This window comes from Cucurbita maxima, unplaced genomic scaffold (genome assembly GCF_002738345.1).
Source record: "Cucurbita maxima cultivar Rimu unplaced genomic scaffold, Cmax_1.0 Cma_Scf00028, whole genome shotgun sequence".
NCBI classification, from domain to species: domain Eukaryota; kingdom Viridiplantae; phylum Streptophyta; class Magnoliopsida; order Cucurbitales; family Cucurbitaceae; genus Cucurbita; species Cucurbita maxima.
Window position 1 is genome coordinate 3,304,303 of NW_019272044.1, and position 26,996 is coordinate 3,331,298.

The 26,996-nt window shown below is 35.3% G+C and overlaps 6 protein-coding genes and 1 long non-coding RNA gene across 13 annotated transcripts in view; 3 read left to right on the forward strand and 4 right to left on the reverse strand.

Annotated features, from left to right (window-relative positions):
- The window catches only part of LOC111500216 (probable acyl-activating enzyme 1, peroxisomal), a 2,644-nt gene extending 1,747 nt beyond the window's left edge, over window positions 1-897 (reverse strand). Inside the window, exon 1 of the mRNA XM_023151882.1 lies at window positions 507-897. Within this exon, the coding sequence (XP_023007650.1) occupies window positions 507-830 (324 nt within the window). The 5' untranslated portion in view covers window positions 831-897. The remainder of the gene's footprint in view (window positions 1-506) is intronic.
- A 2,526-nt stretch (window positions 898-3,423) lies between these two features.
- Window positions 3,424-5,401, forward strand: LOC111500198 (basic endochitinase C-like). Its single transcript, XM_023151855.1, has 3 exons — window positions 3,424-4,013; window positions 4,697-4,847; window positions 4,923-5,401. Exons 1-3 carry the CDS (start codon window positions 3,596-3,598, stop codon window positions 5,284-5,286), a joined length of 933 nt encoding a protein of 310 aa, XP_023007623.1. The 5' UTR covers window positions 3,424-3,595; the 3' UTR covers window positions 5,287-5,401.
- A 1,540-nt stretch (window positions 5,402-6,941) lies between these two features.
- On the forward strand, window positions 6,942-8,091 carry LOC111500192. Its single transcript, XM_023151845.1, has one exon. It carries the CDS (start codon window positions 7,143-7,145, stop codon window positions 8,013-8,015), a length of 873 nt encoding a protein of 290 aa, XP_023007613.1. The 5' UTR covers window positions 6,942-7,142; the 3' UTR covers window positions 8,016-8,091.
- Window positions 8,092-8,713: 622 nt separating this feature from the next.
- LOC111500201 (ganglioside-induced differentiation-associated protein 2-like) lies at window positions 8,714-10,675 on the reverse strand. Its single transcript, XM_023151858.1, has 3 exons — window positions 10,374-10,675; window positions 9,631-9,895; window positions 8,714-9,115 (listed from the first exon to the last, which is right to left on the reverse strand). The coding sequence occupies exons 1-3, from the start codon at window positions 10,498-10,500 to the stop codon at window positions 8,902-8,904; spliced, it is 606 nt and encodes a 201-aa protein (XP_023007626.1). The 5' UTR covers window positions 10,501-10,675; the 3' UTR covers window positions 8,714-8,901.
- Window positions 10,676-12,250: 1,575 nt separating this feature from the next.
- Window positions 12,251-18,443, forward strand: LOC111500197 (ubiquitin domain-containing protein DSK2a-like). 4 transcript variants are annotated; one of them, XR_002721052.1, is made up of 8 exons: window positions 12,253-12,676; window positions 12,910-13,680; window positions 13,899-14,113; window positions 14,189-14,302; window positions 14,452-14,507; window positions 16,972-17,000; window positions 17,431-17,584; window positions 17,923-17,982. XR_002721052.1 is itself a non-coding variant. In XM_023151852.1 (8 exons), the coding sequence occupies exons 1-8, from the start codon at window positions 12,436-12,438 to the stop codon at window positions 18,118-18,120; spliced, it is 1,665 nt and encodes a 554-aa protein (XP_023007620.1). In that variant the 5' UTR covers window positions 12,256-12,435; the 3' UTR covers window positions 18,121-18,443. The 4 variants fall into 4 exon arrangements, 3 of the variants coding, with proteins under 3 accessions (XP_023007622.1, XP_023007620.1, XP_023007621.1); XM_023151852.1 differs by having other exon boundaries at window positions 12,256-12,676; window positions 17,431-17,520; window positions 17,972-18,443; XM_023151853.1 differs by having other exon boundaries at window positions 12,257-12,676; window positions 13,902-14,113; window positions 17,431-17,520; window positions 17,972-18,443.
- A 447-nt stretch (window positions 18,444-18,890) lies between these two features.
- LOC111500199 (WUSCHEL-related homeobox 13-like) lies at window positions 18,891-21,128 on the reverse strand. 2 transcript variants are annotated; one of them, XM_023151856.1, is made up of 3 exons: window positions 20,797-21,128; window positions 19,538-20,047; window positions 18,891-19,341 (listed from the first exon to the last, which is right to left on the reverse strand). In XM_023151856.1, the coding sequence occupies exons 1-3, from the start codon at window positions 21,026-21,028 to the stop codon at window positions 19,247-19,249; spliced, it is 837 nt and encodes a 278-aa protein (XP_023007624.1). In that variant the 5' UTR covers window positions 21,029-21,128; the 3' UTR covers window positions 18,891-19,246. The 2 variants fall into 2 exon arrangements, with proteins under 2 accessions (XP_023007624.1, XP_023007625.1); XM_023151857.1 differs by having other exon boundaries at window positions 18,891-19,338; window positions 20,797-21,122.
- Window positions 21,129-21,601: 473 nt separating this feature from the next.
- Window positions 21,602-26,136, reverse strand: LOC111500203. Of its 3 annotated transcripts, XR_002721054.1 has the most exons (5): window positions 25,223-26,136; window positions 24,226-25,081; window positions 23,745-24,094; window positions 23,576-23,659; window positions 21,602-21,962 (listed from the first exon to the last, which is right to left on the reverse strand). It is a non-coding gene; the product is annotated as an uncharacterized LOC111500203 (long non-coding RNA). The 3 variants fall into 3 exon arrangements; XR_002721053.1 differs by having other exon boundaries at window positions 23,745-25,081; XR_002721055.1 differs by having other exon boundaries at window positions 23,745-25,081; window positions 25,214-26,136.
- Window positions 26,137-26,996: the final 860 nt, after the last annotated feature.

The window sequence follows — 26,996 nt, forward strand, 5'->3', positions numbered from 1 at the left end:
TTTTTTTTTTTTTTTTTTTTTTTTATAAAATCCACTTGATATTAAAATAATTTTTATGAATGAATCAAATTAAGTCAACGTTTTCAATTCTCTTTAGTTATTAATAAGTCAAAAATATATAATAATAATAACTTTTAAGCATCTAAAAAAATAAAAATAAAAAGTCGTTTTATTTTGCAATTCAAACAAAAAAATGTCATCAATATTTTAAATATTTTTAATTAATTTCCAATAATAACATTTTAAATTTATAATATTGACATTTTCTTATATTATCTAAAAAAAGTATTATTTTTTAAAAATTTAGACGAAAGTATTTATTTTAATTTTCAAGGATATCATAAATAAAAAATAGCTTAAAAATTTTAAAATATTGGAATAGAATCGAAAAACGATAATTTAAAACTTTTTTTTAATTAATTTCCATTGAAAGATGATAATTAAAATTATATAAATTGTAAAAATAATTAATTAAAATGGAAACAGAGAAAAAAAAGAGAGGGTACCACATCACCGGGAGAGATGTGGAAGTGATGAACCAAAGCGGAAGCAAGGTGGAGACAGCGGCCATAAGTCTCCGACCAAGTGAACACGCGAGAGCCGTAAATGACCGAGGGGCGGCCGCCGTAGACGGCGGCGGCTCTCTTGAAAAAGGCGAGCGGAGACAGGGGGACAAAATTTGCAGGAGAGGGAAAAAAGGGGTCCATTAAAAGCAAGCAGAGGAGATGAGAGGAAGAAGAAGATGAAGATGGACGAATGTGGAGGGGGAGAAGGGTTAATTTATAATGTTTGTTTGTTTGGAAGATTAAGGATTGTGAGTCATCCGCCATTAAAGAAGAGGAAGGAAGGAATTGAAAATGGGAAGTTGGATGATGATGGAATACATTATCATTTCCTCAACTTGAGTTTTTTCCTACCATTCTCATTTTTGTTCATATTTTATACCTACATTCCTCATTTAATACGGAAATTGACCATATGACGTTGACGTTGCTGGGTGCCCTACAACGTTCGGTCCGACCCTAATTCTCGCTCCCTCCCTGATTTTCGCAACATCTGTAGCAAGGACTTGTACTCCCGGTTGTTCAATCATTTGGTCCTTCGGGTTTCGATCACGATCAGTAACAAGGACTTGTTGCACAATTTCTCTATTTAGTCTTTCGAGCCTCATTCTACCCTCGATTCTCACTTCCTCTTTGTTTCTTTGCTTAGTTTAGATCTATTGTCTAATCTACCCAAGCCTGTCTCTCAGTTTAAAAAATTGCTCCATATGATGCTTCGACTTATTTACGTATTAATTAACTTTAAAAAAATAATTAGATTCTTTTTTTTCAATTTTTTAATTCGTTGATACATAATTTTATACGAATCGAGGTATGTTTACTAGCTCCATGACTTGGTAAACTAGATGAATTTTAGATTATCATGACCAATAAATGCTTCCTTTTTTCCAAGAAAAATATAATTTAAAATTTGGTCAATTTCTGAGAAATTTTCTAATACTTCCATATAAGGCCATCACTATATTTTCTATAGAAGAAATCTTTTATATATATATATATATAGTGATCATTGAAATTTTTTTAAATAATAAGGAATAAATTTTAATAATAATATTTAAATTATTTTATCTTCCATGGATCTTTTTTTTCTTTAATTTTGGTATTTAATAATAATAATAATAATAATAATAATTTGGAAAGTAAAATTAAAAGTCAAAAAGTCTAAGACTTTGGACCTTTTTCATTATATTAATTTGAGTGTAAATCTTGTCACTTACACTAATGTGGATATACATCACTATGGAGACCCTAAATTTCCTAAAGTATTTATTTTTTATTTATTAGATTATTGATTTTAGTTTATTTTTAAGATAATTTTAATTTTAATAATATTCGAATTAATTTTATTTAAGATATTTGAGAATAGAATTTCATATAAATAAATTATATTTTTCATTCGTTCCTAATTACGAACCAAAATTTTATTATATATTAGTTCATTTTAGATAGTTTATTTATTTTTGTTGAGATAAATAATTTAAAAAGAGGAAAAAAGATAATATATCGTTTGGTGTGAACCTAAAGGTAAAGCGATTGAATAAAAAAGTGTGAAAAACAACCCTTTCTTTTTCTTCATGTTAAAAGTCTATCCCTATCATAAATGTTTACAAAGACTTGACTTCGAATGTTACGTAAGTTCAAGAACGGTGAAGAATAAATGGTTCTTTTCTCATATTTTAAATATATCCTCGTTCTTAATCGTCTTTGCTTGACTCCCAGCTAGTCTTTTACCGTATTGATATTGAATTTATTTAACGTATTAAGTAGTGTGAAGAATAAGTTAGTTTCTTTTCTTATACGTTAAGTATATCTCGACCATCGACTAACTTTACTTAAAAGCTGAAAAATGTCACGTTTATAAGTAAAGTCAAGTCATTTGTTACGTGCCGAACGGAAGTACGACTGTGTCAAATACAAAAGACCTGAGAAAATTTAATGGGTTGGAAGGAAAAACTCATCTACCTTCTCCTTTCACACTTAAAATAATGCATATTGGGGTGTGATTAGAGATTGACACGTGGCATAATTTCATTGGTTGAAATTAGTACCTCTAAAATCTTATTTCCATTTCCCAAAGGCATGGGCAAGAATTTTAAGTGATGTGAAATGTGGAAGGAATAAAAAGTTTGGATAATTTGGTTTATTTGGTCTTTAAATTTTATTTTTTTTTAATAAAAAAATATCGACATTTTATTTAATTATGATGTGAGATGTCGATTAAATAATAAATGACCAATTCAAATGCACATGGAAAAAAAATAAAAGAAGAAAGGATAGTCGATGGAAATGACTTGAATTTCCACGATGAACTAACTTTATTTCTTTAGAAATGATGATAGGTCGAATAAAAGATCTCTCGATAGGCATTAAGAATTTGTGTTGTTTTAATTGGTAGCCAAAGTAAGTGGCTTTCGCATAAGGGCAAGGGAAAGACAAAGGTATCGTGAGCGGTATTATATATTTTAATTAATTCTATCTTGATTGAATGTTGAAATAATAGTGTCGGAGTCTAATCATGTCTAGAAGTGGGTCTTTACGAATTAGTTTTAATCTCTTAAACTTTGAAAGACTTTCTAACTTCTAATTTTCGTTGGTATTTCGACTAAACTACTCTCTTTATCCTGTATTCTTCGGCTGAGATCACCTAGTCAAGTCAATTCGGTTTCGCTCCTTGGACTCTAAACTGTTTGGTTCTTTCTTCTAAACCTTAACCTCTTTTCCGTACAGGAAGTTAAGACTCAACTCAACAACATTAATTTTTCTTTTCCTATTCCATCTTTCCCTTTAAATTCGATCTCAAATCCGTTTCTAATTTTCATATGGATGAGATAAAAAGGAAAATAAGACAAAAAGTTGATAAACTTCATCAATTTCATGGTAAAAATGGATGTTTTCCTTAAAAAATTTCAATATCGGTACCTTTTTCAAACGGTGCGTGTCAATGTTTCCTTTCATTTTTCCCATTACTTCGAAACGAAACCGGCATCATTGTTATCGGATAAGTCAACAGACAAATCGCGGAGCGCCGCTCGATGAGAAAAATCTACCGTTCTTTTGTAGCTCTAACCTTCGTTCTCTTCGCATCGGCGACGTCATGGGCGCAGCCGTGCGGCGGCGGCGGTGGAGGAGAACCAGAGAACGCGATGTGTCCAAAAGGCCTCTGCAGCGCCGGGTCGGGATTCTGCGGATCCGGATTTGTGAGGCGATGTGGTTCTGATCTAACATTTGGAAGCCCTATCGGCGAAATCGGCAGCGTAATTAGCTCCTCCGATTTTGACGAAATGCTACAACATCGAAACGACCGGAATTGCAAGAGCAATGGATTTTATAGCTACGAGGCTTTTGCGGTTGCGGCGTCGGCGTTCGTCGGCTTTGGCACCACCGGGAATCTCAACATCAGGAAGAGGGAGGTCGCCGCTTTCCTCGCTCAAACATCTCACGAGACCACAGGTTAATCATTCACTTCTAATTTACTGACTATTTTCTCTTATAATCATTCACGAGACCACAGGTTAATCATCTCACGAAACCCTAAATTAGGTGCTCTCATAAACGTATCTTCATATAATCCCTGATGACAACAGAGTTAAACAATCTTAATTATACAAAGTTTTTGGCTCAATTGGTCAAATTTCACCGGATTGTTCGTGGAAATATTTTGATATGGAATCAACTCAAGAGAAAGTTTTAAAATAAATTACCTTGATGATCAAGATCGAGAATAGAAAAGGCGATTCAAATCACTCCACAGATTTGATCAATACTATTTAGATGACTCTAACATGCAAGTTCTAAACAAAAGAATTTGCAAACCTAATATAGAAATTCTATTATTTACCATTTCAGAATGTGATACTAGAGTAATAACATTAATGACTATTTATAGTCTTAAAAACAAGTCTTATAATGACCGATACTAACTAATTATAACTTATAACTTAAAACAATTCTCTAAATCTTAAAAAAATACAATAACACTTTCTTAAATCTAAATCACCCCTGACATGATTAAGACATATTAATTTTAATGATTAACTTATATGCTTGTATTTGTTTGATTTATTAATTTTTAAATGTGTTTAATAGGCTTTCATCGTTAATGTTAAGTTAAAACAAATGGAATGTTTTTATAGGAGGATGGGCAAGTGCACCGGATGGGCCATATGCATGGGGCTATTGCTATATTGATTCAACCATCAAAGATGCTTCTTGTACTCCTTCTCCCAACTGGCCTTGTGCATCTGGCAAGCAATATTATGGCCGAGGTCCCTTCCAAATCACCTAGTAAGTTCAATGAAATTCTAGTTTTAACCAAATATTTAGATTTGTATCATTGAAAGATGGCTTTTGGTTGATTAGTAACTTCAACTATGGGGCTGCTGGAAGGGCAATAGGGGTGGACCTGATAAACAATCCTGATCTAGTGGCTACCAATCCAACCATATCATTCAAGACTGCCTTGTGGTTTTGGATGACTCCTCAAGGAAACAAACCATCGTGTCATGATGTTATGACGGGTAATTGGGTACCATCCGATGAAGATGTATCAGCTAAAAGATTGCCTGGCTATGGTCTAACCATCAACTTAATCAATGTTAGTGAATGTGTTGATGGTACCGATGATCGAGCGGCAAATAGGATTGGTTTCTACAAAAGGTATTGTGACATATTGAATATCCAATATGGGGACAACTTGGACTATGTAGGTCAACAGCCCTTCTAATGAAGAATGATTCGTAAGAAGTTGTAAGAAATGTCGGAAGGCAAAAGTAGATAGTAATTTAGAGATTATGATTCCTTTGATACTTATAATTTTCAATAATGTTTATATTTTTCTAATTATGAGAATGAAGCTATAGCCGCCTCCTCCAATGAGAAAAAGCTCAATGGCAATCACAACTAGACCTAGGACCTCTTCTCCCTCGAGCTAAAGCCCTTATATATATCCAATCTTATGGTGTGCAAAAAGGTGGGTCTATTATTCTAGGGATTGATTAAATTATAATATAAATATTTCTTATAGAATCAATGAAATGAAATAACATATCATCTAATGACATGATCGAGTGGATGGAGCTTGCCGTGCAAAAGCTATTAAATACTCCTTTTCATTGGAAAAGAAAACCCATGTAAACGAGAAGAGAAGAGACTTGTAGGGCGATGGAGATGGAGAGTAATTGGGGAGTAGAATTACAAGGATGCCGACACAGCACACGTGTAGTAATACAGACACTTGAACATTGCTTACGCTAGCAATTGCAATCACCAAACCACAACACATGAAAGGTCGAGACTAGAGTGGATTTAGGAGTGCTTTAATCTTGATGTTTGATAGATAGATGTCAAGCCATCCTGGAAGATAGAGGGGGCATGTGCAGGACGACTTTAGAAGAATCCCCCGGAATTTGGGGTAAAGTTTTTGGCTACCTAATGAAACATATGGTTCGGTTCACAGGCACAACTAGACTCAATAATAACTCTTTTTGATACTCAGTCTTTCGGGAGTTTCCTTTAGTCCTTTCCTTCAATGAAAATATATAAAGTATCTCCTAATTTGATGTTACTTCAAAAAAGGATTGTTAATTGTTTCTGTAATGCGTACCTTTTGAACGGTACAATCACATGTTAGATCCATGAGAGCCTTGTTTGCAATGGACATGTTCAGTGTTCTGCGATGTACGTGGCCTCCTTTTTGATGTTCTGTTTTTTTGCCTCCAAGATTCTCCCCTTCCATCTTTTTTCGCGCAATCTGATGCAAAGAAATTAAACATCATTGCCTTCTGGTTGTATCCAGCTATCTACAATGTGGGAAATCATCTTCTTTATTTACTAACAAATAACTTAATTCCAAATTTTCATTTCATGTCAGGTGAACTCTTGAAAATCCAAACAACACTCAAAAGTGTTCTTTTCTTTAACTATGATTGAAATCCTATTTCCACCACAAATTTCTATATTTATTGGGATGTTTTAAGCTTAAAAATATTATATTTTGATCCTCCATTTGTAAGTATTTCATTTTCCCTTCTAAGTTGCATGAACAATTATTTCAGTCCTTGCCAATTCACTAATAATTATAATCTAGATCAAACTAATCATACTCGTCAAATAAATGAACCAAAAACCACATGCCATTTGTAAGAAGAATCTATCAGCACTTGTCATGGCTATATGAAACACGGTGCCAATCCTTTGCCCCACGACAAGATTGGAGAGAGAGAAAACAAAATTTAACATTAAATTTCTGTTTCCTTTTCATTTTAGTATAAAAAAAGCTTCAGCATATGCATTGCACTTGCTCCTAAACGTGAGATTTGTGCAGCCTGAATTTTATATTCCAAACAAGGAGACAATTCAAAGCAAGAAATGAGCTGACCTTTCTCGGCTTTTAGAGCAAGAAAAGGACACTCCCGCCGGCCATTTCCCTGCTTCCAAGTTGCATTCATTGAAACCAACGCTCGCTGTCTCCTCCCTCTTATCTTCCCTGCAATGTGCCCCCATATATAAACAGATTCATAGAGTTTAACATCATCAAACTCAGCAGATTTCTCAAAGTTAAGCTTTCTAAAGCAACCAACAATGGCTGCTCGTTACCATTTACGATCAATCAGTCTACCCTCCAGATCCCATCCCACCACTCTCAGAATCGAAGAGCAGCTGAGCAAGCTGAAGGCATTGGAGAACTCGTCTCCTTCAACCTCCAAGTCAATCTGCCATGGCCTGCAGGGACTGGACGATTTATACGCTTGTATGGACGAGCTTCTCCACATGGCTTCCACCAAACAGGTTTTATCGAGCCACCAGAACCGGGAATGGGTGGACGAATTGGTCGAAGGATTCATAAAGCTTTTAGACACCTGCGGCAAAACGAGAGAGATGATATTGCAAATACAGGAACAAGCTCAAGCTCTGCAATCCGCCCTTCGTAGAAGAAAGGGAGATTTGAGCATCAGAAACGCCATCGCTAATTACACTCACCTGAGAAAGAAGATGAAAAAGGAGGCACTGAAATTGATATCATCAACCAAGCAAATGGACGAGAAAATCGGATCAAGTCAGCTGATGAATCAAGATCTCCATCTCTACGCCGTGATTCGAGCTCTAAAAGAATCCTGTTTCGTTACCATTTCCATCTTCGCATCCCTCTTGTCGTTCGTCGCGATTCAATCAGCCAAATCGAAGCCAAACCGGTGGGCATTAGTCTCGAAAGTTCTGATGCGAAGGGGAACGGTAGCGAGCGAAGAAAACAACCAAATCAGCAATGAATTGGACGATGTGGATGCCGCAATAGACACTCTCGGAAATGGCGTCGACGCCGATAATCTGCAATCGGCGCGAAGAAGCTTAGAGGGATTAGAAATGGGCATGGAAGGGTTTGAGAACGGATTGAAAGGGATTTTCCGGCAGATGATCAGAGCCAGAGCATGTCTCTTGAATTTGATTTCTCAATAAGAGGAATTTTCAATTTTACCCCTCTTCCAAGGTTCCGAAGGCATCCAAATTTTGAAGGGTAGCCCGGTCATTGGATTTTGGTTTTTTGTACTATATCCATTATTCTAAGTAAATACTTTTTTCTAATTATCCCTAATTTTTATTTTTAATATAATTTCAAAATTAATTTGTTTTCCAAAACTAAAAAAATAAACATAAAAATAAATTGTTTTCCAAAATTAATTTCTAGTACCTACTTTTGACAGTGAAACTCGAAAGATTTACTTATTGATAATTAGGCTAGCAATTTCGAACGTTTGTCACAAATCAAAATCGTAATAATTGTATTCATATATTCTTTTTAAAATACTGCGTGATTGTCGTGTTTGTATTCATTTTGGGCTTAAATATCACTTAAGTTACTTCCTTTTAAGAGCATCTTGGTAACGCTCCACCTAGTTTTAGGGACTAAATGGTCATTAAAAGTGTATCTTAAACTCATCCATGACTGTTCTTATAATATAGGAACCATTGCAAATTTATTGTCTTGCATTTATAAGTTGGGTAGATAAATTTGTTTTGCCTTTTGAACGGAGGTCTTGAAATGTAACTAGGTTGGATCCGATTATGCAAACTTTTATTATAGGTTTTAAAATAAAAATGTGGATTAAAAAACATAATAAATATCAAAAAGGAATATATACAGTTAAGCACCAGGGTTTTTTTTTTCTAATACAACCACATTTTTCAAGAGAAAATAAAAGAAAAGGAAAAAAAAGCAAATATAAACAAGCATGTCTTGGTCTTGGGCATCCAAAATGAAAAAAGAATGTGGGCTAAACAAGATCCAAACACAAACTCATTTAAACAAAGGCCACCCTTTCTTTAAAACAAAGAAGAAAGGAATCTAGGAAATGCACCTCATCGAGTACACGTGCGAATCAATTGAGGGTGCACCGTAAACCCTAGGATGGTCACTCTCCAGACCATAGTCCATCATCGGACGGTACTCAAGATCTTCATCGTGATCGTATATGAACTCTGGAACCTCGATCTCGTTCCTCCGTACGTGCTCCCACAGCAGATCAATTCTACTCACGTACTTTATCTTCCCATACATCCTACCACATCCAAACATTCCCTCTCATTATGAACCATAACGTAATATTATCAACAAAACATCATAAAATTATTCCTACTTTTCCTTTTTAATATTTTAATTTTATTTTTTATCATTATCCCTTTATTGGGTAAGGTGTATAAAATAATGTCTTTGAGTGCATTAAAAAAAAAAGGTAAATATTTAATTAAACTTTTCAATTTTATTTCTAATACATTTATAAATTTTAAAAATGCAATTACATATTAGAAAAAAAAAAAAAAAAGATGGAGGACCACAATAAAACTAAATTCAAAATTCAGAGTATATTTGTTATTGGATCTAATAAATTAAGATATTTGAAATAAATTAAAAAGTGCTTTTATAGTATATTATCAGTGTTTTTCTTAATTTAGAAAAATACAGAAAAATTCATAAAAATTACATTATTTTCTAGGATTCAAAAAGGAAAATATTGGGAATAAGAATATAGGGAAAACCTGAAATTGATTGAAGAAGAAGGGTTAGAAAATATACTCGCTAGTGAAGAAAATGCGGCCGAGTGTGGCGAGGAAGAGCCTGGCCTGGAGGTCTGGGTGAACGAAGTACACGGCCTCGAGATTAGCCTTGACGGTGGCCGGAATTGCTTCATAGATTGATCGGAGGGCGGCGATTCCGGGGAAATTTTGGCTCCTTTGAACGTCGGTGTGAAAGTACAAGATCGTAAAACGCTTGTTCTTAAGCCTAGGGAAGATCTTCTCCTCCAGATGCTTCTTCACCACATCCAAACTCACAATCCGTGCTGATTTTCAAAAAAAGAAAACATCAATCTCATCGCTCAAAACAGCTAGAAATTTAATCAGAGCACAGCAGTGCAAATATGCAGATACTTCTTAAGCACAGTCAAGAACAAGAAAACAGAAACAGAACAGAGCAAGAAAACCGAATCAGAGCATAGCAAGGCAAATCTATATATGCTTCACTGTGAAAATTCAATTTAAAAAAAAAAAAAAAGCAGACCAGAGCAAGAAAATCGAATCAGAGCAAATTAAGGAAAATTTCATATTCTTCTTGAGCACATTCAAATGTACAGTTCGCGCGGATGACAACGAGAGAAATTTAATTTCATCTATGAAAAGAGCAAGAAAACAGAAACAGATCATGGTAAGGAAAACATACAGATGTTTCTTGAGCACATTCAAACTCAATGGTCAAAAGAAACGACAAAAAATTAATTTCACCGATAAAGAATGAGAGAAAGAGAGAGAGAGAGAGGGAACCTGGAAAGAACTTTCCGGTAATGCGGAGAATCCGGCGGCCTTGTTTGTCTCTGCCTTTAATCTTGAAGACGTCGAGGTTTTCGAGTTGGTTTTGCTCCGGCGGAGGAGGCTGAACCTGAGCGGCCATATGAGAAGAATTCCAAGTAGAATCAGAAGGAAAAAGCGAGTAGCGTTGAGAGGATGGTTAGGGATAAGGAGGGAGTGAAGGGATTTTGGTGGAGAACGGAATTGGAGGATGAGATTTGGAAAATAAATGAAGAAATAAAGATGATCGGGAGAGGATTAAAAGGGACTCCAGATCATTGGGCGGAAGAGGCGAATGGCGCGGACGTGGGGGCAAAGATTTTTGTCACACAAGAATATTCGGCAGCATCTTTCCCTCCCTAGATCCAACCTCTCTCCCCCCTCATAAATTTCGCTCTAAGTTACTCTTTCTTTTCGCTCAGTTAAAATGCTCAAATTACACCTTTACCCCTACGTCTTTCATCCAAATTACACCTTTACCCCTACGTCTTTAATAAGCCCTTGACGTTAAGGATGGTTTCGTAAATCATCAAATTTATATCTCATACGTATTTAAATTATAAATTTAATCTTTAATTTATTAAATATAAAATTAATTATTTTTTCAAAAAAATATATTTCAACCTATTAAACATAAAATTTAAAATAAATAATCACATTAACAATATATTAAACTAATGTTTTTTTATTAAATTATAAAAAATTCTTTTATGAATATAGAAATTTCATTTTATTTTAATTTTATGGACTATTCTTTTATAAATAAATATTATGGTTGTCATTTGATAACAACCTCCTTATTGGATAAATAAATTAGGAGATGAGCTGTCATTCTTAGCCCAAATTACGTGGAAATAAAAAAAAAAAACCCCCACATCTATAATAAATAATCAGATTAAAAACAGATATTTCTCAATAAAAAATAAGACCATAAATATTAAATAATGAAAATAAGATTTAAATTAAGGTTTCAATTTAGTCAGGAATATATTTTTAATTAACACAACAATGAAGTAAAAGTGAAGTTTTGAGGGCTAAATTATAATTAAACCAATTAGAAGGACTAAATTGAAATTTTAATTAAAAAGTTTAAAGTCTCAATAATTAATTAAGCTGATCTGTGGGCGGTGGGGCCCACGCGAGTGGGACAAAAAGAAGCGATCAACTTTGAAATGTAAACCTTATCTTCAAAAAATTAAATACATATTTTTCTTTTAATAGCGAGATCTTCCAAAAAAAACAAATTGTTTTATTATTCTAAAATAAAATAAGTTATTTTATACATTTTTTCTTGATTAAAAAAAAATAAATAATTGTAATTCATTTGTTGTTTACTTAAATGTCATTTAAATAGTTGGATTACGAAAGATTTTCTTTATTAATCTATTTTACTCATTTTTAAATACATTTTTTAATAATGGTAATTAAAATATTAATTTTTTTCGAACAACCGAACTTGGTTTGGGTGGTTGGATTGGTAAGGTTGATCCAAAAAAATTTCCTCAATTGGACCCATGTACACCCACAGTGAGAAGGTAAGAGTTCATGTCTCCGAAGGAGAAGAAGTCACATATGTATAATATTAATATTCTTAATTAATAAATTTAGAAAATAAATTAAATATTTCTTAATCTAATAATTTTATACAAAACATAGGTTAATAATTTTGATGAAATTATTTATATAGAGTTACAAAAGTTGGTGATATAATTAGTAAATTTGATGCATAATTCTATTATTATTATTATTATTATTATTATTATTATTATTATTATGGGAGAGAAACCGTTGGTCAAATTTTCTTTAATTTTTTCTCAAAACAAAGAAATATATATATATTTTTTTTGTTGGGTTTCTTGAAATTATTAATGTGACCAAAAGATTTGAGTTTGGTGGCAATTGGTTCCGTTCCACGATTGAGAGATCAGCTGCTGCCATCAATTCAACGTAGATTTTGGAGCTAGGGTTTCTAATTTCCACTCATTCCTCTTTCACTTCCGCCGGTGACCAACCTCCCGCGCCCGGGAGGGATAACACCATGGCTGTTGGCGATGGAGCTGTGTCCGCTGCTCCCTATACGACCTCTATCGATGGAATCAAAGTCAACGTCAACATTCGATGCTCCAATGGTTCCAAGTTTTCTGTTCTTGTTAACCTTGATTCTACCGTTGGATCCTTTAAATCGATTCTTGCCGAACAGAGCGAGGTTCCGCCCGATCAGCAGCGCCTCATTTACAAGGGTCGGATTTTGAAAGACGATCAAACCCTACAAAGCTACGGTGTGTTTCTATTGGATTAGTTCTTTGTTTTCTGCATTGAATTCTGGATGCTTCACAAATCTGGCCTCTCATTCTTTCTCTTTTTTTCACTTTCTTTCTGATTTTGTTGTTGTTTGCATTGATTTTTATTTTAAAAATTGTTCTCTCATTATCGGGATGTCAGGTTCTTGATGTGTTGTTCGAAGTCCCTTCTTTCTCCTTCGTAATTGTTCGTATGATGTTCTTTCTGTTAGGGTTAGAGGCAGATCACACCGTTCATTTGGTTCGTGGATCGGCACCTGCTGCCCCGCCGACCAATCCTGCTACTGCGCCCAATGCTGGCGGTCCGAACACTTCTTCGAGTAACGCAAGAAGTGTTGGACCAAATGAAGGTGGAGCTCTCGGGGCAGGACTTGGTTTGGAAGCTTCCCTATTTCCTGAACTTGGTTTCGATGGGCTTGGTGCCACTGGTGGCTTGTTTGGGGCTGGCCTTCCCGATTTTGAACAGGTGCAGCAGCAGCTGACCCGCGATCCAAACATAATGAGAGAAATAATGAACATGCCTGCCATACAAAACATCATGAATAATCCAGATATCATGAGGAACTTGATCATGAACAATCCTCAAATGCGTGAGATAATGGATCGTAATCCTGAGCTCGCACACATTCTCAATGATCCCAGTACTCTTCGGCAGACACTTGAAACTGCAAGAAATCCCGAGCTTATGCGGGAGATGATGCGGAATACTGATAGAGCAATGAGCAACATTGAGTCTTCCCCTGAAGGTTTTAATATGCTTAGGCGCATGTATGAAACTGTTCAAGAGCCATTTCTAAACGCAACAACTATGTCTGGAACTGCTGGAAATGATGGCTCAAACCCCTTCGCCGCACTTTTGGGGACGGGTGGGGGTGTGACCAATAATGCAACATCCAATTTATCTACTACTACTAATGATACGACTAATGGTTCTCCTTCTCCAAATACAAACCCACTTCCAAACCCATGGTCCCCTGCTAGCAGTAAGCACTACTTTATTTGGATTTAGTTTATATCATATTTCCAATACGTTTTTATTACTATGAATTTCAGTTATTGCCATTGTTCCACATTCTTGTGAGATTGCTGCGAATTTTTCTGACACTTCGCTAACTGCTTTAGAATCTAAGTTTTCCATGTATCAAATTTTCTTCCATATCTTAGTTCTAGAGCATGAAGATTTTTAACAGCAGTTATTCAGCAGCTGGCGGTACCCAAACTAACTCTACAAGGTCGAATCCCACTCCAAATGTTAGTGCTCAAGCTCCCACTGGTTTAGCTGGGCTTGGCCTTCCAAATCTTGAGGGCATGTTGGGTGCAACACCAGATGCCACTGGTTTGAATCAGTTGATGCAAAACCCAGCTATTTCACAGATGATGCAAAGTGTTATGTCAAACCCTCAATATGTGAACCAGGTACTCATTTGGTATTTCATTAGAATTTAAAGATGATGTGGATATTCTATGTTTTCTTACAATATCTCCCGTCAGATTCTTGGTCTCAACCCTCAATTGCGCGGCTTGCTAGATTCCAATCCTCAGCTCAGAGAGATGATGCAGAATCCTGAATTTCTACGTCAGTTGACCTCCCCCGAGACAATGCAGGTAAATGGAATAGATTCTTGTGATGCCATTTCAATATCCTCTGTCTATTTATATTCCCTCAATCCAACCTCATCCTTTGATTCCTATAACCTCAATATTCCGTACATGGATTTTCTGATTTATTTTCTTTCTCCCGGGTCTTTTTGCAGCAAATGTTTACGTTGCAGCAACAACTTCTGTCACAGCTTGGTCGCCAGCCCACCCTGTAAGTAATCTAGTAAAAAACCTCATTTGTAGATTGTTTAAGCAGCCTTGCCAGGACCTAGGTTTTATCCTAATATTTTTGCTAGGCATGGAGTTATGTTGATATTGATGATTGATATGTCCTCTGCTTAATTGAGTTGAATCAAGTTCTTAGTTATTCTTTATAAGCATATCTTCTATTGTAATTATAGTCCTTGTGATGGGCCAAACATGCCTTCTTCAAGATGCATTTAAAAGTTTTAATGCTGAACTAAAATGAACATCAACGCCACTTCAAGGGTGCTTGCTAGGTTATTGGTCCCCTTTCAGTACTTTTTATGGTTCAAACGGAAGTTTTCTTGTTTATTATAAAATAAACGTTGAAAAAAAAGTTGCAGTAATTTTTTCATTTGTACACGGAAATGTAGATTGGGTCTACTGGGAAAGAATTCTTATATGAAAATCTTGTTATGAATTTTGACCTCTTTGTCGTCTTTTTAAAATGGTCTTAACAATTTAGATGAACTTTTTTAATTGTTAGATTTTTTCCAGGTGAGCGGATTTAATTGGTTGATTACATTGCATATTTGGTGATGATAGTCTAAAAACATTAATTATTAATAAGAATTTAAATCCTATTCTTAAAATAGTTTTTTTTTGATAGTTGAACCATCTAAATAACTCAGTGTGAATGCTACAAGAATGTGAAAGGAATTTTCAATTCTTGTTAGTCTGTGTCGTGATAAGTGATAACATTCCAATTCACCTTCTAAGAATACCAGAAAAAACGATAGCCACAGTGGTTAATGCTTGATAGTAATGCAGCCTTCATGATTGAACTGGTTGTTTCACATTTGGAAAGTGTCAAAAAATATGCAGTAGATTCAAATCAGGATCGTTTATAATTAGTAAAGCCTTGGAAAATTTTGTTAGAAGAGTTTAAGCTTTTCTTGTTTTCTATGTATTGTTCTTTAATGAAACAACGGTAACTCACACAAGGACTTGGTGAGTCAAAAAAATTTCTTCAATCATAGGGAAACTATATATGAATCAGATTTTCCTTTAACAACATGAATTGGATTTTCCTTTAAGTGACTTTTGTACACGTAACAAAAGAAGACAAATAATAATGATTTTGAAAAGCTTATTATTTGATCTCCCCGATTCTTTTCTTTAACTATCATTATTTTTTGTTAATAATTGACCCTTTTTATCTTAAAATCCACTTGCTATGACTGCCAAATAATTAGATTTAATCAATTGTCATAAGAAGGAAAAAACCAGTAATTGTGTTTAAAATAAGAGTTTTGTATTTCTTTGGTGATGTAGTCGTAGAGGTTTGTATTAGCTTTTGGTCAGTCTTTTGTTAGTGATGTCGTGGGCTGTTTTATTAGGTCATGAAGTTGACTAGTTGATAGGATTTTGCTTCATGAATTTAGTGGTATTGAGGATCTTTCATTTTTCTATATGTAATGTTTCATTTAATCCATGAAAATTTCTGTTTTCTTCAAAAGAACTACATAAAAGTAATACATTTCTTTGGAAATTTGTAGTTTATCGTGAAACTTCTATCCAAAGGTGCTATAAGCTTAACTAGTAGGTTCTATAGCTAAGAATCTCATTCTTGAGAATCCTTCAACGAAGGTTAAGAACATTTTGAAAATATGTCTTACCATCCAGCATGACTTCACAAACACTTGTTTTTTGCCCCGATAGCTGACTTTTCTATTGTATGCTAGTTGGCCTGGGTTGAGCCACTTCCTTTGATTGCTTTTTCTTCCTTATTTTTGGTGATAAGAAACATACCTTTCATTATTAAAGGGAGGTTTACAAAAAAGGGGAGGTGAGATATCCCGCAAACCTAAACACTATCTTCGATGCATTTTTGTGATGTCTCACATTGGTTGGGGAGGAGAGCAAACCACCATTTATAAGGGTGTGAAAACCTTCCCTTAGCAAATGCGGTTTAAAGCCTTGAGGGGAAGCCCAAAAAGGAAAGCCCAAAGAGGACAATATCTGCTAGCGGTGGATCTAGGCCGTTATAGTTTTGATCAGCTATTTCTGTTTAATCATCAGTATAAAATCTTTGTAGGTCATAACATTCTATAATTTGCAGAACTTGCTTATTGATATAGCTCATATATGTATGCATAGCAAGTGATCAGGCATGAACATGAGAATCTGTTTGGCAATATAATTGATTGCTTATTGAACTCTGACTGCAGTACCTCAAACTCCCCTTTATTCATAAAGAGGATGATAACCACAATAAGTTGCTCTCGGATTTGGAAACTTCACCAATTTGAAAGAATTTCTTTGCTCAATTGATGTTCATTTCATTAGCTTTCCTGACTGGAATTATCGTATGGTATTATCCTGTATAATGATTGGATTCTTGGAATCTCTGATATTTGGTACACTTAACTGTTTTTTTATTTGTCCATAGTTCTTGCAAATACTTATCTTCTTATTCTTTCTTTTTGTAGAAACCAAGGTCAGACCGGTGGAAGCACAGGTAATCTACTCTATAAATAGGTTTACAAGTATTGATGTTGTAATACCATTACGATAGGCAGTTTATGAGGATTATTCTGTGTATTCTTCATAGTACGTTTTGAATATGCTGAATTGCTCAAAATTTTAAGTCTCTCTTTAAGCGATGAATCTGATATATATACACGCCAGAAGCTTCATCACGTGAAACACAAATTGATTGGTGGCTTTTGATGTTTAGGGGTGACTTGGAGACAACAGTGGTGTACTAGTGGAAGATATATATATGTATATATATATATATTTTATTTATTTAGTTTAATTTGAGTTACTCTTACCACGATGCACATAATGATGAACCTCTAAGTAGGCATTGTGTCTCTTTATTTGTGGGGGGTGGGTGAACAAACTAGCGTTCTTGTTTTGGTTTAATACTATTCTCTTAATGATAGGAGCTGCGAACAATGCGGGGTTGGAGATGTTGATGAACATGTTTGGTGGACTTGGTGCTGGTAGCCTAGCCATGCCCAACCGATCCGATGGTTGAATCTCTTGCCTTTTGCCTTGTATCTTCCGTAGTTTTATTTTTGACTAAATTACAAAAGACATCCTTAAACTTTACTGTTCGTTGCAAAAATTCTCCTATTCTTTCAGAAATCAAAATATTATTCTCGACCTTTCATGTTTTGAAAATTAATCTTGGAGCACAAATTTATTAGAATTTTGGATGGAAATTGGGACCTTTAACTGGTGTGGTAGTGTTCAGTCCCAATATCCATTTGAGGATCATATGGACTATAATCTTAATTTTCATCCTAACATTCTAATAGGATTTGTATTCTTAGAGTAATTTTGAAACTTTTGTGAAAGGTCAAGGGTAATGCGGTATTCTAAGAATAATTTTGAAACTTTTATGAAATGGCAAGGGTAATGCTTTTTTTTACTGTCCTTTTATTTTCATCTACTTTCCACTTAATGCATTCCCTTGGACAGTACCGCCGGAAGAACTGTATTCTACACAGCTTACACAGCTACAAGAAATGGGATTCATTGACAGACAGGAGAACATACGAGCACTGATTGCTACTGCAGGAAATATCCACGCTGCAGTTGAACGATTACTGGGGAATTCGGGGCAGTAGTCGATTGATCCCATCAGTATTGCTGATGCCTTTGATGTTGGCCCATCAAATGCTGTCAGAACAGCTGAGGTAAGTGACTTTGGAGGCGAAATTCAAGTCGATTGAGTCCAAATTTTGGTACAGGAGCGGCAAAGTCGGGAATACGATCACTGAATTATATAAGGTTTCTCTTTCACAGGATGTTGGAGTTCCTGTAATACATATTCTCGTACATGATAACGAGATGTCATATGATTGTGTGGAAAATATGTTTATTTTAGATAATATTTGTTGTTCTTTCTTATAGTTCATGAAATTTGGTTGATTCGAGTTGCTCTTTTGCTTATATTTATTCAAGTAATTGCTCTACGTCTATCGACTATATAGAACTGAATAGACCAAAGAAATAAAGAAGAGGTAAAATAGTCTTCCTCACAATATTCATACTATGACTAGTAATGGGGTACAAGTCATTCCCGAAATACGATAGAAAAATAATATAAACAAAAATAAGAAAAAAAAATTCATAATTTTGTGATCATACATAATTAAATTAGAGAATTGCCAACAAAAATTTGGTTTTTTCGATGTTTGATAAATATGTAGATTTAGAAATTCATTTTGGACAATGCAACCTTGATTTGTGCTAAAATAACATATGCAAAAAAGAACAAAAGGTCGACTTATTTGACCAATTATTATACAGTGATATATAAGTCTGGTAAGATGGCCAGATGCCTTTTTGTCAATTGACATATATTATCGACCAAAAGAATTAGATTTTCAAACAATCAGGATCACCTAGCAATCGATCTTTTTAATACAAACAGCTTCTTGTACAAATGGACACCATACATCCTCTCCTCCGAGGGGCTATTTAACAAACTCACAAGACTCCTTGAATGGTTCAATCAACCAATCAACTCCCAATGCTCATCTCCAATCACAATTCAACCAAAATACATTACTCAAAACTGAATACTCCAACAATCCACGACAAGACATGAGCACACAAGTTAGCATCATACGTCATTGTCGTCGTCATCCTGTCTCCTTCAATACTAGACTAAATGCATTCACATGAGGGCTAAGAAGTCCAGCATAATCTTAATAAGACCAATACACTTAGTGTTAATTGTAAAAGAATTCAGGGTCCTTCGGTCATGCTGTAGCCTTCCGCTTGCTGGTAAAGACTATAGTCCTCTGGCGTTTCAATCTTTCCTGTCAGCTGCTCGTTTCCTGCTATCAAAAACAAAATCATATATTCAAATGAAGATCTTCTTAATGTATGTGTATCTAGAGATAGCAAGATGGCAACTCATTCAGCACGTTTTCTGAATCCTCCCAAGATAATATGACAAGAAAGTTGGGTATATCAGGCAAAAGATTAGTAATAGAACATATGAAAGAGTGACAAGAAACTCTTATTGTGCCATACCCTCATAAAAAGACATCTGGCTGAAACTTCTTGCAGTTTTTAAACTTCCATTTGAAAACAAAGTATCAGCTTTGTTGGTGTTTGGATCCAGGAAATGCAGTTCAGAACTCATCTCCGGACTCTGGAAGCACATGTCATCCCCCAAAGGTGCAGAAGTTTGATGAGTTTGAAAATCCACAGGTTTCGTCTTCTTATCTTTCGGCGACTCGACTTCTGTCTCCACTTCTGATTCGCCATAGGCGGGTGCTGTGCTTTGCTGCTTCCTCTTCGATCGAGCGCGCCTGTTTTGGAACCAGTTATAGACATTAGATTCAGAAATTTGGCCATGCTGACCCAGTTCAGAGGTGATCTCTTTGATTTTCTGCTTGCTGGGAGTTCCATTCCCTTGCTCGAATATGCGCTCCAAGATCTGAAGTTGCACAGGGGTTGGAGTCCATCGCTGTCTAGAAGTGATTTTGTGGCTGGAAGATGTCATCAGTGGCTCACAGTACATGTTACCCAACCTCATTCCTGCAAAGCAGCAGGACACAAGCTTTAAGCAAGTGCATGGAGAAGGCACATCAGATTGTCTCTAAGAAGTCATAGCCATACCGCCACAACCATCTTATTCCAAAAACCCTTAATATCATTATCAAAACTGGCTAATTCACTTTACAAATATACTTGAATTGAATGAACTGCTTGTTCAATTGCTAAAGAACATACATCTACCCCGTTTGATTAACGGCGATGACGATTACTTTTTGCTTTTAATTTCAAATTAACAAATGTAACTTATTCCAAGAATGCTCGTGAATTAGTTTTAAGAACACATGAATATATTTTTTTTTATTTTTTTATTCTTTAAAGTAGATCACTAAATCATAGATGGCCATCCTGCAAACAATGGAGGAGGGAAATAGTTACTTTACGGCAGGGCTACCACAGCCAAAAGGACCACAAAAAAGTTGGATAGCATCGCGAAAAGGGAAACCAGTAGTAGTCTTACAGCATTAGATGTTTGCCCTTACTTCGAGGCAACAAACAGCTCAAAATGACCAAATATTTGCACGATTTTCCAAAGAAAAAAGAAACCGCGAGAGAGCTCATACCAGCAATCAAAATTGAATACGATCGATCGAGAAGAAATTAAAGAGGAAATTCCAAAAAATCTAATACTCCAATCTACAACACATGCGTACTAGGTTTAAGCCTTAATTATGCGATTCGATTGAAAGAAAAAGTAGAAGAAATGAATTAAAGAGCATTATTGGATGCACCTGTGAGATCCTGGTGAGCAGTGAGTGTCTTGTGCATCTCAACGAGCTGCTCGCAAATGGTGGCATAAACAGCAATTTGCTTGCGAAGAGTCTCCAATTGCTCGTCGGTCATGACTTTGACGTAGAGAGCGCCGGCGGTAGTTCCGGTGAGATGATGGAGGTGATCGTCTCGAAGAGGAGGGTTCTGGTGGTGGTACGGAGGTTGGTGCTCAGCCTTTTCCCACTCCATCATAATCTCTGCTCCAAAATTTCTGAGAGAGAGAAGAAGAAGAAAGAAGAAGAACGAAAAATCAGAGAGAGAGAGGCTGAGAAAAGCGGACGGTTAACGGGAAAGTAAAGAAACAGACAAATATGCGGGAAGAGGAGAGCGACCCAATTCTAAATTATTCATTTATTAAATTATTATATAAATATGTATTTTTTACGCTTAATTTTTAAATATATTTTTAATTATTAATTTAAATAAATAAATTATGATTAATATACATACATACATACATACATATATATATATATTTATGTATAATGAAATTGGAGATGGCCTCGGGATTAGATGGTGGTATAGATCACGGGGTCAACCTTAAAATTAATTCCTGGGAAATAAAGCAAATTATGCTAAAATTAATAATTAATTAATAAAATATTGGGAAAGATTCTAAAAAAAAAAAAAAAAGACTATTTAGAGTCATTTTCATTAGGTGGGCGAATGAGATCTTTATTTAAATTTATGGACTTTTCTTTTTGTAAAATTAATTTAAAAAAAGAAGGCATCCCTATCAAATCCACCTCGGATTTGATTTTTTTACCCTTTATGGTAAATATTCGGATCTTAATTGAAAAGGAATTAAGGACAATTTAATTTGGAGGGTAATTGAGGGTGAAATTTAGAGAGGGAAAGGGCAACCGGAGGGACCGGTGGAGGAGAGGTGACCAGTCTGAGTTAGCTCTGGCACTGTCCCACCCTGAGAGCACCCGCCGGTCCAGTCAGGATTGGACAATTTGACGTGTTATTCTGAAAGTTTGTGTTGTCTGTTACGGCAGCCGGCGGTGGACATCACGGCGGAGATTAAAAAAAAAAAAAAGAAGATGTCGGAAATTCTGCAGCTTTTGACAGTGAAGGAGGAGGGTGATTTTCATTTGTGTCAGAGATTGATGGTCTTCTTGTCCTGAAAAATAAAAATTAATATTATTTTTTTGTGTGAAGGAAATAAAAATAAAAATAAAGAAATGATAATTCAAACGTGGACACATGCAGGGTCGTTGTCTGATTTGTAATATGCATGTGAGAGTGTTATTAATTAGATGACTTATTACCCCATTAATTGCATTTAGCACATAAATACAAAACCCTTAAAATCATTTCATATTATCCTTCATTTTCTCTCAATAATAAATAGAATTTTTAAAAAAAAGGGTAATGTAAAAAATAAACCTTTTAAGAAGTGGTCTATTCTAGATCTTTTTTGTTTGCATTTAAATACGAGAATAACAAAGAAATCATTCTCTGGGCCCTAATAAATATAAAAAAAAAAAATTAGAATTTTGGAGATTAAAGTTGTAATTTTAATTAAAGTGTAATGAAGAGGAGATTAAAAGTAAGTAAGAATTTAGAGAGAGAGAGAGAGATTAGAAGGATAAATATGATTAATTGAACAAAGAGAGAAAGCAAAGGATGATTAGCCGACAGAGCATGTGCTCCACCACTAAGCCTAACGGGCAGGTCAAAATCAGAGGGTGGCCATAACACTACTTCCCCTTTCCCCACCACCAATCATCCATTCCTATTTACCGTGTGAACATAAGAACACACACTTCTAGAGAACAACCAAATTCCTTCCATTTACATGGAAATGGAAATGGGACTGCAACAACACACACTTATCCAAACCAAAAGATTCCCCAACCAACCAATTGATTCAATTCATTTGGGAATAATCTAATTAGTGTCATAGAAAATGGAAAATGGTACAGATTTAACCAGTCTTTTTTCGGCCTTCACAAAAGAATTGAAACTTAGAATAATGTGGTAGTGACTTACAGCCATGTGATCATCTAAATTTTCATTCATACCCCTCTAGGTCTCAAATTTTCAATTGAAATTCTAAATATCATACCGTAACTTCTACCTTCTAAAAGTTTTAAACAAGTTATTTGTGTTTGAAGTTTAATCTTTTGGTCTTTTGGGTTGGGTTTTGGCTACCTAAGTCATGATGAAGCATCATAGACCCACAATTTGGTATCTGGGAATTGGCTATCTCAGTTGGTAAAGTTCCACTTTTCCAATAGTGAGCTTGACCCATTCTTTCGGCTATCTTCGAGAACTTATGGTGTGGGTTTGCTTAGTAAAATCTAAAGAAGACAATATTTGCTAGCGGTGGACTTAAACCATTACATATATATACCTAGTTGACAGAGAGAATTCTATTTCTAACCGTCCAAAGCATGTTAATCTTACACAGATTTGTATAACCTGAAATTCAGAAATCAAGAGTCATGTAATATTTAGTTAGTTCGTATGTGCATGAGCACGTTTATCTCAAACAGACTTATGAAACCCACATTTTATAAATCACATGTGAAAATTATCAATCAACAATTTACCAACCAAACCCAAGTTATACATACTCAAATAAACTATGTCTAAACTTTATAAACATAGACTTCATAAATTTGTGAATCAAACAAAATAATCTTCTCGTTGAGGGTAAAAGAAATAAATACACGCAAGACGACGTATAAAATTCAATTGTTTGTGGATAAATTTTGTACAAGTTTGTACCTTTTGTCAGCAGCAATTGAACATTGAACTAGCGGCAACACTGGATATTACAAGAGACTGACAAAGGCAAGAGTCGTGCACAAACTGCAGAGAAAATCATCCTGTTAACTTTCCTTTACAAGTTATAATAATATAAGATAAAGAGCCATAAGAGATTGTAAGATCTTACATCGGTGGGAGAGTAGAACAAAATATTGCTTATAAGGGAGTTGAAAACCTCTCTCTAGCATGACGGCAATACGTAATGAACAAAAGTAGACAATATCTGCTAGCAATGGGCTTGACTGTTGACAAATGGTGTCAGCGCAAGACACCGGGTGGTGTGCCAGCAAAGACGCTGGCCCCCCAAGAGGGTGGATTGTGGTGGAGAGGGGAACAAAAAATTATTTATTCTTTATAAGGGTGTGAAAACCTCTATCTTGCAAACACATTTTAAAACCATGAGACTGACAGCGATATGTAACGAGCCAAAGTGCTAGCAATGAGTTTGGGCTATAACAGATCTTCGGAAGAGCCATTCTGCATTAAACAAATCCAATAAGAACATATGCATGTAAAAGTAACACAGAACATATGCATGTAAAAGTAACACAAGAAAGAAAAAAAAGAAAGAAAGAAAAGAAAGTATAGTTCAAGTGAATATCAAGTACGGTATCCTCAATATTTGATTTCTATGCAATTTGTGTCCACTCCAAGTAGTAGCACGAGGTCAGTGGCCTGAGAATTAAGACTCTGCAGTCTGCAGCATCATTTCTGCAAATCCTTCACAACTCCTTCGATCAATTCCTTGATGATCAGACCTTCAACCTCCCTTCCAGTTGTGTAAACCTCATCATCCATTAATGATGACCATGGTGTTGAATTTAAATCTATCAGTTGGAGAGTGCATAAACTTGCGGATGTTGTCCCATACAGAATCCAATAGATTTTTTTTCAAACAAAGGCAGCGGTGGCAAAGAGGAGTTAATAACTTTTCTTCTAAATCCACACAATGTGAAACTTGGTGCAAGTACAATCGTAAGTGCTCCATTCAGAAGATCAAATAATATTTTGTGATCTACATTCATATCATTCTACTCCTTTCCGATAATTTCATTTTTTGTCTCTGATTTTCTGTAAGCTTCTTCCATTTCCTCAAATATCGCATTGCTGATAGGATTCGTAGCTGCGCTATTTCACGAAAAAGTTGTTCTTAGTTGATCCATGATACATACCGTAATGTAATGGCCCAAGCCCACCGCTAATAGATATTGTCCTCTTCGGCCTTTCTTTTCCAGGCTTCCCCTTGAGGTTTTAAAACGTGTCTGTTGGGGAAAGATTTCCACACCCTTATAAAGAATGTTTCGTTCCCCTCTCCAACCGATGTGGAATCTCAGAAGTAAGAAGGCTCTCGTATGTAAGCTTCTACTGGATCTTCAAGTTTTGTGACTTCAGACTCAGCAGGCTGCTGTTCCACTTTGTCCTCAATATCACCCGAATCAAGTTGATTCAGCTGTCTTCTAAGTTCTGCAATGTAAAAAATAATCGTAATCAAATAATTGAACTCAGATATCAATCCCATACGTTTAATTAATTGATATATGCCGGTGACCAAAAGAATGACATGTTAATAGCTAGTAATGCCAATTTGAAGTTTACTATAGTTACAGTTGGTAGCGCTCTCCAGAGTTCATGACAACAGTTGGCACTAAATGCAAACTCGTTTGCATTTAGTGCCATCATCTTCTTGACAAGGTTTTCCTGAGCAAGTGACAGTCTATTCATGCTACTAATTTCAATAACCCTTGAACACTCCCTAAACCTTGCAGCTTGCCATGCTTCAAATTCCTCCTCCTGAGGGTGTTCCCGTCGGCGTGATTTTCCCATCTTCTAACCGCTGTTCAATCGATCAGCATCTGCTTAGAAGAATTTGATTCGGAGGATGCATGAGAATAAAATCATGTATGAATATGAGCTACAGAATCAACAGTACGCCCCAATTAGAAAATCCAAACCAAAATCTCTCCTCATTTTCCTGAGATTTTGGTTTACCGAAATCAGTAAGCGGAGAAATTCAATGGCTCGACTATGAACAAAAAGATCACCAGGAAGCATAACAAGCACAACTATTCCAGAAATCGGAGAACGACCAGAGCAAGATCCATATAATGAAGAACAGGTTAGATATCATATGTTTGAAAGGCTTGAAGGAAATTCGTGGTAGCAAACAAGAAGTTCTCCGAAAAATGGACTCACTAATCACTTCATTTTGTCAAAACCATCAACCTAGAACATAATATGAGAACAACGATTTCACACAATCACAAAAAGAAAAAAAAAAAAAAAATCATCCAGAGTGGTGAAGCTTCCGCAATGAGTACGCAAAAGTTACTCTCAAAACAGAAAACAAAACGCGACCTCTGAAACCACGCCTGCTTCGTTAACCAATTAGCTCAATTGAAATCCTCCGAAGTGATCGATCAGAAGAACAACGAAGTGAATTGCACAGCATTGCATAGGAAAGTTCAGTGAAAATGAAATTCAGAGAAGAAGACAGAGAAATCTTAGGATCAAACGAAGCTCATAATTTAGGGGTAAAAGAGTAATTTCAGTTGACTAGTTTTGAGTCTTTCACAAACGAAGCAAAAGAAGTTTGTTAGTCTAACTGGGCCGGACCCAACAATTCTACAAGCTTATTGGGCCTTCAGACAATAATATAAGCCCAGCCCATCATTGGTAAGCTCCCATTCTATCGTGATTCCTAAGCGACGTATTAATGGTAAAATTTAGACCAAATACACACAAACATAGAATATTTATAAATAAAATTTTATTTTATATGATTACATAATCTAATTATAAAAAAAATGGTCATTTTCCACTAAATAATGGAATAATTACAAATATAAATAAATCCCAAATAAAAAATTAAAATAATAATAATAATAATAACACTTTTGGTAGTCCAGTTCACCGACTTGAAGGGATAAATCAAATAAAGCAAATGGTTAAAGAGGGTTGTGAAATTCCATTTCCAATAATTCCAAATCTTTAATATTTCAACGCCTTTCCCCCCTTTCAATTATTACCACCAATATTCTACCAAAATTATTATATTAATTATTATTTATTTATTACATACAAAATTAAATTTTATTTATTTTTAAAATAGCTTCATATTTTTTATTTTCGAAGAAGCAACCAAAAGTATTCAGTTAGCCACGTGGTCAACCAGAATTCAGAGCCGGTGGAATGGGACCCACTTATAAATCCACGTGGCTTTCTTTAACTCGTCAGAGGCGTTCGTTTCATAACTTCTCTTCCCTCCCTGTCGTTTTCAGGGCTACCTAATCAACGTACACGTGTCCCATTCAGATGATCCAAACCTCCCTTTTGTGCTTTTTGAAAAAAACTTGGTTTCTTCTTTGTCCCACTCATTTTC